Raw genomic sequence first — 12824 nt, forward strand, 5'->3', positions numbered from 1 at the left:
CCAACACTGTGGAATGCACACACCAAAACCAAAACGCTCTCATTCCACAGTTTTTATTGATTGTATTTATTATTATTATTATTTATTGATCCTTCGTCTTAGTATTCCCCCTAATAAAGTTGTTTTTATTTGTTTTCTCATGCCAACCATGTAATAGACATTTGAGTATTCATATACCTGCATTGCTGCACGTTATCTGTTGGACTTGATAAAGTAGCCTACACCAAAATAACAAAATCCATTTGAAAATAAAAATCACTGTTCTCAGGTCGAATATTGATATGCGATTAAAATGTGATTAATTTAGATTAATGAATTACAAAGCCTCTGATTAATTCGATTAACATTTTTAACCAAGCCCTATTTTTCATCTGGGAGCATTTTGACTAAATCAGTGTATCTGCAGAAGAAACATGAAGCCAGACAAGTAATGTACTGCATGTATTCAATACATGCAGTACATTATTTGTTTGGCTTAATTGTATTTCTATTACAATAGGAATACAGTTATTAATTTCAGAATTTGAGTGGTGCTTTTTGTACATTTTTTCCCCGGGACGGTATACATTTACTTCGGGACGGTTCAAATTGTATTTTGGGACGGTTCCGGGACGGTGGTGAAAAAAGTTAGTCTGGAGCCCTAGTGTAGGTCTGTTTCATGTTAGGGAAAGGGCGAGATAACAACATGCCTAAACAACAAGTCCATCTGCATGACCTTACACGGGGTTTGGTGAAGCACATACAGTACATGTGGCCCAACCAGATTCCTGTGTCTTTAAACATCAACACTCCATAGGTCAGACCTATATCCAACCATTCAAAGTCATGTTTATGTCTGGGCATCCTGCATGCTCTGCTGTTGGGGGGAAAATAAGATGTGGAAAATAGGCTGGACCAAATAACCAAGAGACGAGAGGAAAAGTAATTTGAGAGTAATTTGGAGTAGTCCAGCAGCCGCAGCGAAATCATCTTGAGTGGTTACAGCCTTCAGGCAAGAACCAATAATACAGTTGATAACGTGCTGAGCTGACTGCCACTCAACACTAGTACACCACCCACACACACAAACAGGCATGACTAAATTGCTCCAGAGAGCTGGGCTGAAAAGCAAACGCTTATCGTCCAATGCATATTTTATAGATGCAGATTATTCCTGCAGAGAATTAAGAGATCACCTATATGGTGCTACCAATATGGAATTTCTATTGCCGATATGGCCGATTTCGATTATATTGTGCATCATATTGTGCACCACTAACATCGATTATATTGTGCACCACTAACATTTTCAACAAGCGTTGCACTTAGGGTATTAAAGAGCTGCAATTTCCACTAAAGAGTTATTTTCCCACAGCAGAAATGTGTCAGGCAGACTATACATGATATTATGTGTCCGTTTGAACATGTCAATTCCATTTATTTTTAATCTAAGCAAGTCCAATTTCTTAAATAAAATAAAATGTTTACTAAATTAGCGTTGAACCCCATTAATGTTTTCAGCTTTGCAGATATGGCTGCCGAGAATCAGTGATTCCTTTACAAGACCAGTTGGCGAGGAGATGATTAATGAGAGCAGGTGAAACAGTGCAGATAACAGACATTATCTGATTACTACAGGCAATTAAAAAGTAATAATTCATATATTACTGACAAGAAGTGTAAGGGACCGGTAATGCTCTCCATTACCGGTCATAGTCATCATAGTCTTCAACAGGGCAGGACGATTCTGGGAATATGCAAGGTGGAAACATTCTATGGAAATGAACAGGAAATAAGGGGAATAAAATGGAAATGTAAGTGTTATTTTCTCAGGCTACATTTACCATGTCATATGCGGATAGAAGTCCATTTATGAATTAATTACTCAATTAATTTGTCAAAATTGTAGAAATTTGACAATAATGTCTTGGGGAGAAGTACAACAATGAAGGCAACAATGTGGGTTATTTGCAAACTTGGGTAACTATTTATTTTATTACATATTTAAAAAAAAATGTGTACAGTATATTACAATAAATAATTGATTGTAAACAATAACTCAATGTTGCCATTGGTTTTGACCCATAATCTCTCTCTACGTGGACCTCAGACGAGCCCTCCCTCCATTGGTGTATGAGGTCTCCAGTCCTCTCAATTGTCCGTACATCTGGCAAGCTCGTTTGTGCTTTCCACACCAGCATCTTTCTTTGGCATATCCACAATGTGCAAAATGTGTGCAGCAATGGCTGGACAAATGTACCTTGCTCAGATATAATGAGCTAACCTACCTAACCCAAAATCACCGTGGCCCCATGCGGCAGCCTACAGGATGGATAGTTCTCTTCACACGTTTAAAGTGCAAACATTGCAGCCATTATAAAGTGGCAGAAGGAAAGTGGAGAACATGGCAGTGAGTGTACCATTGCTGCACAAGTGGACAGGCTGCTACAATGATATATGAATGAGCCTATTATTGTCTCCACCAGGCCGAAGGCATGGGGGAGTAAAGGTTTTTGCACCTCGTCTGTCCGTCTGACCGACCTGCAAAACACACCAATCTGGCCCCGACGGTTAGCTCAACCGTCCGGGCATCTAGGCTGCTGAGCCAGCCTGGCAGCGTGCCGCGGGTTTGACTCCCAATCCCGACGGCCTTACAAAAAATCGATCTGCATGAAACTTTGCCTCCAGGCCAAGGAAAAACCTTTGACCTGTATTTTTCACATCTGCCTTTTATAGTGCCACCAGGAGGCTGACTTTTGTAAAGATTAAAAAATAATTCTCGTCCAAAATTCCCACAAATCGGTACACAGTATATCTAGTCAATTAGTCGTGAGATCGAGACGGATCCAAATGTCTCAAATTATGAACACGGTGTGCAATTTACGTGAAATTTTTCACACTTTTATACTAGGCCAAGAAACACATTGGACTGGTATAGCGCCACCAGCAGATTCATTTCAGGAACAAAATGCCTCAACTCATGCATTTGAACATCCAAATTCCGTCAAAGGCGTAAGAAAAATGGCACCCTTTTCACATTGGCCTATTATAGCACCACCAGGAGGCCACAATAACATACATGACCTGATATAGAGACACGTTTGATATACAGTACAAGGCAAGCAGCCACATAATTGACAAAGTGATCAGCCAGAATTGGGATGCCAGGCAGAGTTGTCAAAATCCTTTGTGGGAATGAATGGTTGATGAGATCACCAACACACGCACACAAAATAAAATGCGGTTGGGCCTATTCTATTTAATATAATATAGTTTTAAATGGGATTAAAAATATTACTTCTATTACTATTTCCATTTTGCACCATAATTACTGTCGTGTCTTAATAAAGTAAATTACTACGGTTGACTTGCGGAGACTTGTTACTGGGGATGTGCTGTGGATTTTTCTAACTAGTGGGGCTATGTCACGTGCACGTGTCTATTACACGCTCGCGAGCGATCACCGCTTGAAATAACCTCTTAAATGTAGACCAGAGTCCTGCAACGGGGCGGATACCCGTGGTACCCCGTGGGTACCCGAGTTTGACGGGTGGGAACGGGCGGGACAATATACCTTTATAACGGGTACGGGTGGGGCACAACGCAACGCGGGTGGGTGACCTTTTTTAATCAGTGGACCCGCACTGCGCAATGTTATAAACAGCAGCTGAGCTGGGGGTTTCCTCAACAGCGGAGACAAGTTAAATCCGTCACATGTCCAAGGAATCGTCAGTGATGTCACATCACCTCCGATTCCTTCATAATGGCGTTGTGTTTTTGCTGCTGTGCTTCCCTGTGCTACTTCCTTGTTGCATAGCAGTGACATCACGGCCGAATCCTTGCTTCCTTATCGCAGCATTTCACGTGTGGAGTTTATTTTATCATCACCAGGCTGCAGCCTGTAGCCTATATTTTCGTTCGCGCTGATGAAACACCAAGGGATTATAATGCAAACATTCAACACAAGATGTAAAGCTAACCCAGGTAATGTTGGCCTAATGCGCCACTCTGTCTAAGTGTAAATAAGCCTTGGATCAAGACGGTCGACTCATCGGGCTAATCTTTCTCCTCATCCTCTCCTTGTTGATATAGTATGCCAATATGCCATTTAGGTCGAAATCATATAACATTATGTTGTGATAATAAGCAGCAGTAGCCTTAGTCAACTAGGCCTACGTGTCTTCCGTTCCGTGTGCAACACACTGCCGCCACCCACCACCACATGCGGTGTTGGATGAAATAAAGTCAATGATAGCCATCGGTGCCTGTGATATGAACGGGTGGGCGGGACGGGTGTGGGTATCGAAAATTGGACCCGTGCAGGACTCGGATGTAGACCCATTTATTTATTTATACCCACAATATACTGACACTGTTTATCAAATTGTATTCTATTTACTTGCATAATGGGCAAACTTTAGTCTTGTCATAATTGCGCATTTACCTTGCAAACGTCACCTCTGCAATTTAATTAGTTCATGAATCCATCAGCCACTATTTAGACTACTTCAGACAGAACATGACACCTACAGTAGTCTACTTATCAGGTCAACACACCTGACCTGGCCATCACCATTGAAATGCATCCAAGGTCGGTCAAGCCTATTGTTTCAAGGTGTGACACTCCGCGTCGATCATCAGGTTTTTGTTAGCGAGATGCGAAACTGTGAATGGCTGTGCGTGCTTGTGTGCAATACAAGGTATGCATTGGAGAGTTTTGGTTTTCCAAAAGATAAACACCCTGGGACGTTTTAAGTTATCCTTTAAACATAACCTTTGACTGTACTACCATACTGTTAATAACGTTAATATCAGTCAAAACGTCCTTCTCCCAGGTGGAGCCGGAGGTATGGGATCAATATGACGGTAGTTGGTTAAGGACATCCACACACGTCCTATCAAATAAAACCGCAGGGTGCCTGGCACTAGAGGTGTTCGATATGGTGATAAATATTGTCGGGACGATACAATGTCTCCACGATACGGCTTTTTAGAGTTATCATTTCCATCATGATAAATTCGCTGCATCAGATGCGGTGAATGCACGTTCTATGATTCAGAAATGTATACTTCTGCAGTACGACGGTTCCGTTCACCAAAAATAACAAATCTACTAGCTAACAATGTGTCGCTACTGCACTTCAATGCAAGGCATATTTGCTTATAGATCGGCTGTCTTCTGAGCACTGCTAAAGTCCCCGCCCCCTTTCTTCTGGGCGGAGAGGGAAGCAGGAGTTCGTCTACATGCACCTCGCACATTCACTGCACTCCGCTCAGAATACTATATGTAAAGAAAGACGAAAGAAATGCAATTATACTCAGATGTCGAGGGAGTGGAGGTTGAGGAAGGGCTAGTTCCCAAAAAGAACTGTACGTCAGTGCCATGGAACTATTTCGGATTCTCGGTAAGGGACAAGGACCAAACGAACATTATTTTCCAACTCCTCCAGTTTCGCCGACGGACACTTCATACAAAAACACACGCTCTGTGTGCACACGCTGTGTGTGTGTGTGTGTGTGTGTGCTGACTGCGCTGTACCTTCCGTCAGTGTCCCTTGCTCTATAATGTAGCCTACATTAATCTGCTCCGCCAAAAAGAAATTCATAATGACAATTTAAAGTGAATCCTACTTTGAGCGACGTGCGTCCATTGATGGTAGCATACTCCTTGTAAACTACGCCACGTTCAAAAACGTATCCAACAAACAAACTCCTCAGCAAAAAGTTATAGTATTCCATGGAAGCAGATAGGATCAACACTTGCAAGCATAACATTTTAAATCCCTTTAGAGAGAGGTTAAAAACCACAACAAGCCGGAGTTTCACTTCTCTAAGGAATGACATGAGGTGTTGACAAAGCTTTGCTTTTTTTGCCTTGAAAATCATGAAAGGCAGATGTTTTGCATGGCTCTGCTGTGCTCACTTAAGGACCCCTAAATTAATATTTATTTGACTGCGGATCCCCATCTAAAAAAGATTGTGTGTGTGAGCGTCTATTTTCAAATAGCCAATGTGTATGATTAAAGTTGTTAAATAGATATTTATGACATTCATAAATTTTGCTGGGGACCCCCTGGAACTGCTGGACCCCAGTTTGAGAACCAAACCAATACCATAGGGTGTAGGTTAATCACTTAAAGTGATTATATTATATCGATATCTATATCGCCGCATAAATTCACATAAAACTCAGCATATTCCATTGCATAATCAATGCCCACGTTTTTCTGGAGGGTCTACTAAAAGGTATTTTTTTGTTTTGTTACATTGTACTGTTGAACTTGAACATAACCATACAAAATCACACCCGTGTGAAGTGATTACATGCAGTAATCCTGGTCTCTAAACTACCTCCCCTGGCCAGCCTCCCCATGCATTTTAGGAAGCATGAGGTCAGTCCGCTGCCTTCCCCAGGTTGGCAGAGGAAGTGTAGCGCCTAGGATTACATTAGATAATTGACAATGGGGTGCAAAATCATGGGATAAAGAAAAAAGAAAGGTTAATGAGCCATTTCTGACCACAACGTCTGAGCAAATAGGGAACGGATTCCCAAAAACAAGCAGTTTCTCTGTCTTCAGTTTATTCTTTCCCAGACATATTCTGACAGTTTCTGCAGTATGGGGATGCTGAGATGATGACACTGGCAGCAGTTCCCAAGACTGAGGGAGTCTGGTTTTCTGTCTGAGTTGCTATGTATTCAGTTACATTAACTGCACCACCACTAAAGTCTATTGGTTTTAAAGATTAATTGTATCTTTGTTCTCATTTTGCTTTACTTCACACCAAATCCCTGGAAGAGATGCTTCTGGGGCTTTTACTGCATCTCCAGAATCCTCTTGAGCTGTATCCCAGCTAATGCCATGCAGCTGCAGTCACCCTCACGGCCCCTGACGGGGTGCATACTTAGTTTAGACTAGTCATTGGTTAGACATGGGTTAGGGTTAGGTTTAGGTGTGCTGCCCCGTGGGAGGTTAGGTTTAGGGTGAGGGTTTGAGATAGGTTGTAGTTGTAGGACTAATGACTGGTCTAACCAATGACTAGTCTAAACCAAAAACTGTCTAAACTAAGTACTGCACCCCCCCTGACAAGAGGATCATTTCTGCACTAATTTTGTTTACGATTGAGAACACCATCGCTTCATGTCTGTATCAGAATAGAGAAGACTGGTTTAAAGCTTCCACAAATAAAATTTATAAATGTCCTTAAAATTCATTTGTTTGGGAGCCTGAACGCAGAGTGTGGATATTTGAAATTATCTTTGATTCCAGCCTTGTTATGCAGAACCTGGCCTAAATACAGGTATAAGATGTGCACACAGTCTGCTCATTAATTTTAACTGTACCAGAATAATACAAAAATATACTAAAGGAGTGTGTTGCAATGCTAGGAGGACTTAGAATACAAGGAGGGTTGTCAGGTAGTGTAGATGAAGATAAGGGCTTTAACATTCAGGGCTATATCTTGCACCACCCCTTAACCCTCATCCCTAAACTTATTTGCCATTTTTTTTACTATTTTAAAAAACCTTTTAAATGTCCCTGGACATCACCCAAATCAAACACTTAACTGCCATTGACGTCCTCAGACGCCAGAACCATGTTTTCATTAATTGCACTAAAGATTGCTATTCACTAACGTATGAATGGTTCCAGGTTGTTAGGAGACTGATAAAACAGGAAGCCTCCATCCGCCTCAATGTAAACTGATTTCCAAAAAATGCATTAAACTCTTTTCCCAGATTGCATTTTTGTCACTCCACACAGTGTTTGTTTACATCCAGTTCACGTCTCGGGTACAGTGGGCCTTCAAAATAAGGGTCTTCACTGTCAAACATTGGCAGTGGTGGAATAATTAATTAAAAAATACCTGGGACTACCAATGTGTTGATGAACTGTTCAAATACACTGGACAAGGATCTCTGTTAAGTGTGGAATCGGTTTTAAAAAATTTGAGGATGGCAAAATTACATTTAGAAAAAAACAAACATTTACAGATGTTGCATCAAAAATACTCCAGCACAGCACATTCTCCTTTTAAAGTGTAGGAAATCAACACAAACCAACAGCCCAGATACTGGGATTATCCTTGCCACTTCATTAGGCAATTAAAACTACGTTTAAGCATTCATTTCTGTGTGTTGTTTGGACTGAGAAAAGTCACTATGGTCAATGAATAACAAAAAGCTTCTTGCACCATCTCCCCATCACTCACTTGCATGAGCTTCCTCGACAGCTCGTTGGTGAGAAATTCCTCTTCCTTTTCATAGTTGACAGCCAGAGTCTCCTTTTCTTTCTGTAGGGCCTGGATCTTCTTAAACAGAGTGTTGCTGATAAACTCTTCCTCCTGCTCTGCTCGTGCTTGCTGCAAGACATCCACACAAGTCGGGGAAAAAAACGTGAGGGTGGGGGTTACACCTTGATGGGACTGGCAACCCGATGTGCAAAAATGTTGGACAGTAAGTAGCCTTCATCCTGCTGAAAGCGCTTCCAATCATTTCTGCACATAAGGCGCGCACACGCACATGCAGCATGAATGTTCTCTCTCTCGCGCGCACACACACACACACACACAAACCAACCAACAAACAACCCCAACATCTGCTGCAGAGACATTTGCCAGCAAAAGAGGAACCTGCATTTTCCCCTCGTGACTCAAGATATTGCAGTACTAATGGGTGACTGACAGTAAGGGGAGAAGTGGACGAGTTGAGGAGGGTGCACATGTGTGTGTGTGTGTGTGTGTGTGTGTGTGTGTGTGTGTGTGTGTGTGTGTGTGTGTGTGTGTGTGTGTGTGTGGTGGGGGGGCTCTAAAGAAGGGTGGAAGCAGGTGTCATATCATTGCCCTTGCTTGTCGGTGTCTCTCACGTTCTCCATCATACTCTCATTCACATCAAGGCCACATTCTCTTTTGCAAGCTGGGAGTCTTTATCACTTGTTCAAGCACAATGGCTACCAAATAGCTAGCTAAGCCACATACATTGAGAGAGAGAGAGAGAGAGAGGTAGGAGGGGGCAGACTAGTGCAATGTGGGCTGACTGGTCAATATTCAAGGCTGGCATTTAGCTTGTTCGTAAAGTTAGGCCTACGTACTTCCCACCTTTTCAAGTGATCGGTTACACCCTTTAGTGTGGCACTAGCTCAGCCTGGTGAATCAAGCATGAGTCGGACATATATGACGCATTGAACCATGCTAAGGGTACAGCTAAGCTCTCACCAATTATCCAATTAACAATCGCTTTGTTGGACGTAGCATGGAGACAGTGTCGTCTGTCAGCCTTTTATCATCATCTAAGTTACTGATAACATCACACTCCAGCAAGTTGCTCCCCACCGTCCCCGGGGTGGCAACCCTTCACTGAGCTCTTCACAACTTGACATTACCAAACCATGCCCACACACACTAGCTCCGTTTGTAACCTCATATCTATGCCCACACCTGCTAACGTTAGCCAACATTAGCAAGCGACGCAAAAACAAAACAAAGCTAGCCCACTAGCTAATTTAGCCATTTGGCCAACCAACGAGCGTTAGTTTAGCTAGCAATAGCATAGCTATAATAGCACAGCAGCTACTTCATGTGTTCATAATAAACCAGCTGTCTTCCACTTTTTCGCTCGGGCAATTCTCTCGACAAAAAAATACAGATATCTCTGACACGAAACGGTGACAGCTCGAGTCTCGTCGACACTTAACCAGTTGAAAAAACCCGCATTTTTTTCTTGAACAAGAAGCAAAAGTATACATATATGAATTAGCCTCTAGGCTAACCGCTAACTCACAATGGTGACGCTAGCCTTGCGGAGGTCCCGGTTCTCCTCCTGCAGAGCTTTGCACTTGAGTTTGAACGTCTCCAGCTCGATCTTCAGAACTTTGTTCTCCTGCTGCAGCGAGGCCAGGCGGTTCGTCAACTCCTCCAGGCGAAACTGCGAAATGACTACGCTCGGTTTGCTCGAATTCGAGGCCGAGGAGGTGGACATCGGGACGGCTGAGCTGCCCCCAGCTCCGTCAGTGTCGCTCTCGCTTGCACTGTCCGCCATGGCTGACTGTGTGTGTGTGTGAGTGCGACAGTGTGGACTAGGTGGTGGAGTAGTGAGAGAGTGCAGGAACCACGGCGGCTGCAGGCAGGCAGACGAGGACCGTGTGACCTTGCTTGCGATTGTGGAAACAGCACCACCCGGTGGATGTTTACTCTAACAACTATAAACGGTAACAAGAATAGTGGACATTATGCACTTCAAACCGCACCAAATAATGCACCATTGTTGCAACTATAGTGCATTGCAACAAAACCGTTAGGAGGTCAGCCGCACCAATGCAACTTTACAACTGCTATTGGGATAATGGTTCCGACGAGTAGTTGCAACTTTCAACTTGCAAGTAGTTGCATGTTGCAAGAATCGTTGCATCACTTGCATGGCGAATCATTGGTGCGGTTTGGACTTAGACTGGGCACCTCCATGTAAATTAAAATTGGCTAAAATGTTTTTAAAAAAAGATAAGGAAAACGGTCTTAATTAAGTAATGTGAACATTCGACAATGAAATGGCTACAGTGCAAAACCTAAACCTGTAGCCTATTGCCTAATGCCTATATCCAATCATGTTGGGCATAAACAAGAAGCTGAAGGGTATATTTAAGTCTGATGATGTACCGTGCATGTTCATTACTTAACTTGACTTTATTTATTTAACATTTTGCCCACTCTTCCTTGGTGCCCAATCTTCTGGTATCCACATATAATAATAATAATAATAATAATAATAATAATAATAATAGATGTATAGTAACAACATAATCTTAATAATCACAATTGATGATATCTTAGTTAATACTTAATTGCGGCACTCAGTTGATTTATTTGTGCTGTAGTTTAGCCTACAGTACTTGACCATTTACCCTGTCGTTTGTTGACTAGTTCTCATGCCTTGTAGTATACTACTAGCCTACTAGTCAAGTCAGGGACCAACAGACTCAGCAACAGTTTCTATCCCACAGCGGTAGCCACACTAAATGCTACTAAGAAATTATCCGTTACATATTACAGGTTTGTTTTGTGCTGTTTCTAAGTTAAGTACAATCAGGGTTTTGTGCAATAACAGCTGCAAGGGTGTACTGTGCAATATGTCGTGAAATAGGGATTTGTGCAATAACATGAAGTACGGTTATGTGTGTGTTTTGTTGTATTAGATTTTATAGTTTTTTATAGCTATTTATGATGCACTGATTGGTTGGCACTTTTAATTTCGTTGTACTTGTTGCAATGACAATCAAAATTGATCTATCTAGCCTACTACTAGCCTACTAGGTCTACTAGCCTATAAGACCTGCTTCAACTGTAAAATGTAGTAGTTATAAAGTGCTTATAAACCCATAAAACATAGGTGCACCAGAAAGTAATGGAGGTTACCCAATACCCATCTCCCCTTATAGCAGGACCAAGCTGTGTATAACTTATTCAAACGTTATTATTAATCTCCTATTAAAACTTTTGTATTAATCTCTGTTATGACTGTTAATCAAAAAACAAATACGTATTTTATCTAAGGATGTAGTATACTATTGCAGGGATACTCAAATAGATTTACCTGTGGGCCACATTACAAAAATGGCAAGGGGCCAGGGGCCAGTAGATAAAATTACGACATTAATGATACTTGATAACTTCTCTCTTTCAATTGCTTTATTTTCGCAAAATGTATCAAAGTACAATGTGCATGCACACAATATGTAAATAAATAAATGTGTTACATTTTCTTGCATAAACACAAAGAGCTGTTTCCATAACTGCACAAATTATTGCACATAACATGAGTAGCTGTTATAATAACATAACATGAGTAGCTCTTTGCCTGCCTGCCTGCCTGCCTGCCTGCCTGCCTGTCTGTCTGTCTGTCCATGAGTAGTTATTTGTCTGTCTGTCAATGAGTAGCTGTCTTACTGTCTGCCTGTCTATGAGTAGCTGTCTGCCTGCCTGTCTATGAGTAGCTGTCTGTCTGCCTGCCTGCCTGTCCAATTGTCCATGAGTAGCTGTCTGTCTGCCTGTCTGAGTAGCTGTCTGCCTGCCTGCCTAATTGTCCATGAGTAGCTGTCTGTCTGCCTGTCTATGAGTAGCTGTCTGCCTTCCTGCCTGTCCAATTGTCCATGAGTAGCTGTCTGTCTGTCTATGAGTAGCTGTCTGCCTGCCTGCCCAATTGTCTATGAGTAGCTGTCTGTCTGTCTATGAGTAGCTGTCTGCCTTCCTGCCTGTCCAATTGTCCATGAGTAGCTGTCTGTCTGTCTATGAGTAGCTGTCTGCCTTCCTGCCTGTCCAATTGTCCATGAGTAGCTGTCTGCCTGCCTGTCCAATTCTCCACGAGTAGCTGTCTGTCTGCCTGTCTATGAGTAGCTGTCTGACTGCCTGCCTGTCCAATTCTCCATGAGTAGCTGTCTGTCTGTCTGCCTGTCTATGAGTAGCTGTCTGCCTGCCTGCCAGCCAGCAAGTTGGTTAACAGAAAATAAATTGTTATGGCTGAGTAAAATAAAATACAATAAACACAATTTGCCTGAAAATAGATTACCCAGCTATGACCTTTTTCATGAAAAAAAAATGAGTAGTGATATGGCTGACTGAGTAAAATAAAACAATCTACCTGAAAATAGATTGCTATAATTGAAGAGCAATTTCCGCAATTTCCGCAATTACCATTTCCGCAATTTCCGCAATTTCCATTTCCACAATTTCCTCAATTTCCATTTCCGCAATTTCCGCAATTTCCATTTCCACCATTTCCGCAATTTCCGCAATTTCCATTTCCGCATTTCCGCAATTTCCGCAATTTCCATTTCCACCATTTCCGCAATTACAAT

The 12824-nt window shown here is 42.1% G+C and overlaps 1 protein-coding gene across 1 annotated transcript in view; it reads right to left on the reverse strand.

Annotated features, from left to right (window-relative positions):
- Positions 1–10095, reverse strand: part of LOC308327991 (coiled-coil domain-containing protein 6-like) — a 34280-nt gene extending 24185 nt beyond the window's left edge. The window contains exons 1-2 of the mRNA XM_080781661.1: positions 9758–10095; positions 8191–8340 (exon numbers count right to left, since the gene is read on the reverse strand). Of these exons, the coding sequence (XP_080637787.1) occupies positions 8191–8340; positions 9758–10015 (408 nt within the window). The 5' untranslated portion in view covers positions 10016–10095. The remainder of the gene's footprint in view (positions 1–8190; positions 8341–9757) is intronic.
- Positions 10096–12824: the final 2729 nt, after the last annotated feature.

This window comes from Protomyctophum bolini, assembly GCF_963924005.1.
Source record: "Protomyctophum bolini genome assembly, chromosome: 14".
NCBI lineage: Eukaryota > Metazoa > Chordata > Actinopteri > Myctophiformes > Myctophidae > Protomyctophum > Protomyctophum bolini.